This window comes from Pyrus communis, chromosome 6 (assembly GCF_963583255.1).
Source record: "Pyrus communis chromosome 6, drPyrComm1.1, whole genome shotgun sequence".
NCBI lineage: Eukaryota > Viridiplantae > Streptophyta > Magnoliopsida > Rosales > Rosaceae > Pyrus > Pyrus communis.
This window is the reverse complement of record NC_084808.1, coordinates 823140-828213: the sequence shown is the minus strand read 5'-3', so window position 1 is coordinate 828213 and position 5074 is coordinate 823140. Positions and strand designations below refer to the sequence as shown.

General features: G+C 35.4%; 1 protein-coding gene across 1 annotated transcript; it reads right to left on the bottom strand.

Moving 5' to 3' along the window:
• Positions 1-2569: 2569 nt before the first annotated feature.
• On the bottom strand, positions 2570-3094 carry LOC137737282 (uncharacterized). Its single transcript, XM_068476722.1, has one exon. The coding sequence runs from the start codon at positions 3092-3094 to the stop codon at positions 2570-2572; it is 525 nt and encodes a 174-aa protein (XP_068332823.1).
• Between the last annotated feature and the right edge of the window lie 1980 nt (positions 3095-5074).

Here is a 5074-nt window from a genome sequence, read left to right as displayed (position 1 = left end):
CATTCATAAATAAGTTATCAATCAAACGGTTAAACAAATTGAACCACAACTTATGAAACGCAATTAGAATTAATCAAATCAAAATGCAAGCATAAACATATATTTCGAATCACCCCCTAGCTAAAGGGGGTTTAGTTTATTATAACTTTGAAATCAAAGAAATACCTAAACATTCCAACAACTCAAACTTGAATTGTATGAACGTTTAGGCACTCTTCTCTTCCATTCCTCATACGTACAAACAAAGAGAATTGAATTTAAACATTGAAATCAAAGAAACACCTAAACATTCCAACAACTCAAACTTGAATTGTATGAACGTTTAGGCACTCTTCTCTTCCTCGTTGTTGTAGCACAAGGTCTAAGGATAGTTGGTTTGGGGGAATGGAAGTGTGGAATGGAGTGAGGAGTGATGGAAATGGAAAGATGGTTTTTGGATTACAAGGGAACTCACGGCGAAGAGAAGGAATGGAAGTGTTTGTGGTGTGTTGTGTATGAAAATGAGATGTCCATGAATGAATGAATGCAAGGGTATTTATAGGAGTAGTGGAGGGAACATATGGCTATGTCATTTGTAGGTGAAGTAGGTGGATGTTGTAGGTGAAGTAGGTGGATGTTGTAGGTGAAGTGGATGTTGTAGGTGAAGTAGGTGGATGTTGTAGGTGAAGTAGGTGGATGATATGTTAAGTGATAAGTGATAAGTGATATGATATGTGGTTATGATATGATAAGTGGTTAAGTGGTGATGATAAGTGATAAGTGATTAAGTGATATGATATGTGGTGATGATAAGTGATAAGTGCATGTGGGTTAACTAATGAAGGAAATGCATGTGCAATGACAATGTGTTAGAATGGATGTGTGTTATGCATGGCATGATTGGGATTAGGAAAGGTTTAAATGTCCTAAAACTAAAGAGAACAAGGTTCCAACACTTTGGCTCCAATTAGGTCTTCAATTTCGTCCAACACTTTGGCTTCAAGCATAAGCTATCCGTCCTTAGCCCAAAAGTGCTCCAAAAGTCTCCAAAATGCATCTTTTTGCTCCTTTAGCCCTTTGGACCTACAAACACACGAAAATAGCTTAAAGTACTAAAATAACTAAATAAACATAACGTAAATGCAAGAGAACAAGCCATTTAAGTCGCATGAATATGCTCATATCAACATTCTGTCTAGTTTATTAACTTGTTTATGTTTTCATGTTTAATTTAACTTGTTGTTCAATTATGTTAGACATGTGAAACTAATTTCTTTTTAGTTAGAGGCGAATTTGAAGCCATGGACATATGTTGGTTATGATTTGATTTACTCCAGCTATGAATTCATGAACTTTAGATGTGGGTTACTTTTCTGTTTTGATTAAGAACTTATTTATGTATGTGGGTTGAGGGTCGACACTTAATTTGCATGCCTAAACTTGATGCTAGGATATAAGGGAATTTCACCTAATCGTTATGAACTTATATTCATGAGTAGTAAAAATCGCTAGTCACGATTGTGTTTAGTAAACCCTAGGCTGGATTAACATGCGTATTCCATAGTTATGAATGCCTAGTCGATGTTTATGTTTCCATTGAACTTAATGATCCTTGTTGAATGTCTCTATCATGCGTATTCCATGGTTAGGGACTTTGATTAGGAATAATTTGGTTGTAATGCGTATCCCATTCAATCCAATGAATCTAGGGAAATCTGAAAGTTAGTTTAAGCGAACCTAATTAACTTGGAGCATTGTCATTCATCGTTCGTTGAAGTCATAACTGGGAGTCAAATTATATGCTTATGTTCATGTGTGGATAAGGAACCCTCTAACTAGTTTTTCATCATTCTATTCCATCAATTTCGTTTGTACAATCTGTTTTGTTTCCAAGTTTCTATTTTAGTTTAATTTCATTTAGTTTATGTCTATAAGTGTTTTGATTCATTTTGTTTCCCAAATTCGTCCAAAGTACTCAAGGTGCTCAAAATTGCCCAGAAAGTGTTTTTAAGGCAGTTTCGAGTGCTTTGGGTACTGTTTGAGTCTTTTGGTTTGTTTTAGTGTTTTAAAGTTTAGTTTTGCAATATTTGAGTCTAGTATAGTATTTTATTTTGTGTTTTTACGTTTTTGAGTCAAATCCAAGTGATTAACAATCCCTCCTAATCCCCGGTCCAGAACGATCCCTACTTATACATATACTACAATTTGACGAAAAGAGGGTTTAATTTGTGTGCGTTTAAATCACGCATCAGGCATTTATATTTGCTTTAATTTAAATTAATTAATTTGTTTAATCTAAATTAAAATCAAATATTAATTTCCACCAATCGTTGACATGTTTTCTTGATGAATATCACAAATACCAGCATATGAGTATCTTTTAACTAACTAAGTCACTAATTATGATTAGTTTAATCATAATCATGACATTGCCTACCTCTCAAGAACAACCTTGCCCTCAAGGTTACAACCAGAAATTGAAACTACAACTTTGAACAATTGAAATAACAACTTAAAACTGGAAATTTGGAAACTGTGACACAAACTCTTAAAAATCTTCCCAAGTAGCTTCACTTTCATCCTTGCCAGTCTATTGAATCAACAGTTGCACTACTGCAACATTTCCCTTCTTATACATTCTTCGCTGCAACATTGCTACAGGATCTGCGTGAACCATTCCATCTTCAATGACCTGTGGTAATACTAGAATCAAAGCAGCCTTCTTTCCCAAACATTTTTTCAAGCAACTAACATGGAAAACAGAATAGATCCTCCAACTATCAGGCAATTGAATCCTGTAAGCCACTAGACCAATTCTTTCCTTCACTTCAAATGGTCTATAGTACTTAGGATGCAGCTTGTGGTATGAATGAGAAGCAAGGAATTGCAGTTGATATGGCACCAATTTCAAATAGACCCAATCACCAACCTCAAACTCCCTCTCACTCTTATGTTTATCAGCCTGCAACTTCATTCTATTCTGAGTCACCACTAAATTGGATTTGAGCATGGATAACAACTTATTCCTGGCCAATAGTCCTTGTTCCACCACTTCCAACTTTGCTTTCCCCACTTCATAAGAAACTAAGTGTGGTGATGGATACCCATAAACCATTTCAAATGGTGTGAACTTTGCAGAAGTGTGGAAAGAGGTATTATAGCTCCACTCGGCCCAAGGAAGCCATTGTAACCACTTTTTAGGCTGACTACTTGTAAAACATCGCAGATATATCTCCAAGCTCCTATTAACCACCTTTGTTTGACCATCACTTTGTGGATGGTATCCTGAACTCATGCACAACTTTAAGCTATGGAGTTTGAAAAATTCTTTCCAAAAAAAACTAAGAAACATGGCATCTCTATCACTAACTATAGTGGTTGGCATCCCATGTAGCTTAAACACTTGCTCCACAAACCTTTAGGCCACAATGGCAGACTTTCCTTTACACAGAGGTAATCCTATCACAAAATCCATACTAATATGTGGCCATACTTGCTAAGCTATTGGAAGAGGTTGGAGTAACCCAGGAGGAGAAACAGTTTCATTTTTATTTTGTTGACAGTTTCTACATTCACCCACCCATGTTTTAATGTCCTTCTTCATTCCCACCCAATAAAACCCATTTTTAATTATTCGGTAGGTCTTAAGAACTCCTTAATGACCTGTCATTGGAGTTGAGTGATGCTCCTCGAATAACTTTTGTCTCTAGGGTGATGTAGGACTAATGACAATTCTTGATTTGTACCTAAGAAAGCCATTATCAACTTGGAACTTAGGAAATTGAGGATTCAAGCTGTTAACTCTAGTAGTGGCAGTGGTAAGAACCTCTTGAATTCTCTGAGAAATCCATTCATTATGTTCATTATTCCTCCTCAACTCATCCATCCAACCAAAGCAGGGATAAGTGATAGCTTTGCATTCCATAATTTCTTCTTCTTTCTCATCAGAATCCACAGGCAAAGAACTAGAACTAGGTAGTCTAGATAGAGCATCAGCTACTACATTCTCAACCCCATGTTTATATTATATCTCATAGTCATAACCCAACAACTTAGTCACCCAATTTTGTTGGAATGGTGTGTTATCCCTCAGATTCAAGAAGAATTTGATAATGTTGTGATCAGTTTTGATTACAAAATGACAGCCCTGCAAGTAATTGTGCCATTTCTTCACTACATGGATAGGAGCATATTTATGTGACTTTGTTATCTTATTTCTTTACATTTACTTAGTTAATTTCCATTTATTTTGGTAATTTAAGTTATTTTCGTATTATTGTAGGTCCAGTTGGTAAAGATGATAATAAATAGTCAAATGTAGCAATTTACAGCAATTTTGGACTTGGATTGGATAGCAAGGGTGGATAGCATATGGGCTGGACGTTTTTGGTGTTTAAATGGTGCTAGACAAGTGCTAAAATCTGGAGAAATTAAAGTTGAGGCTTGGAAGGCAAGGAATTAGACAGGAAAGAGGAATCCTAGTTGGAGAGGAACATTACCTTATCCTATCCTATCTTATTCAACCTCATCTTATCTTATCCAATCTTATCTTATCTTATCTCCAGCTGCAAGGAGGAATCCTAATTACATTCCAACACTTTCTACCTGATTTTTAGAGTCCTAAAATAACTCAAAAACGCCAAAACCCATTCCTCCTTGGATTCAGCCATTTCCCCCTATATATATGAAATTCCTGCAGAGATTTAGGGGGTGCCATGCCTACCATTCACCCACTGAAGTTGCTGGAATTTTCAGAGTTCTTTCTATCTTTATTTTAAGTTTCAATGTTTATTTTAGATTGCTTTTTAGTTATGATGAACATGTGTAACTAAGTTTCTTTTTAGATAGAGGTGAATTCGAAGCCATGATCATATGTTTTATATAAATTGATTACATCCAATTATTGTTTCATAAAACATGAATGCGATTTACTTATCTCCTTTATAGAAAACTTATTCTTGTATGTTTATTAAGGGTGCACACTTAGTTTGCATACAGGGATTTGATGCTAGAATATAAGGGAATTTCACCTAATCGTTATGAACTTATATTTCCAACTAGTAAAAGTCACTAGTCATGATTGAGTTAAGTAAAT

Excerpts from the sequence above, each read along its gene's own strand:
- LOC137737282 (XM_068476722.1), bottom strand. The coding sequence starts at position 3,094 with ATGGTTTATGGGTATCCATCACCACACTTAGTTTCTTATGAAGTGGGG.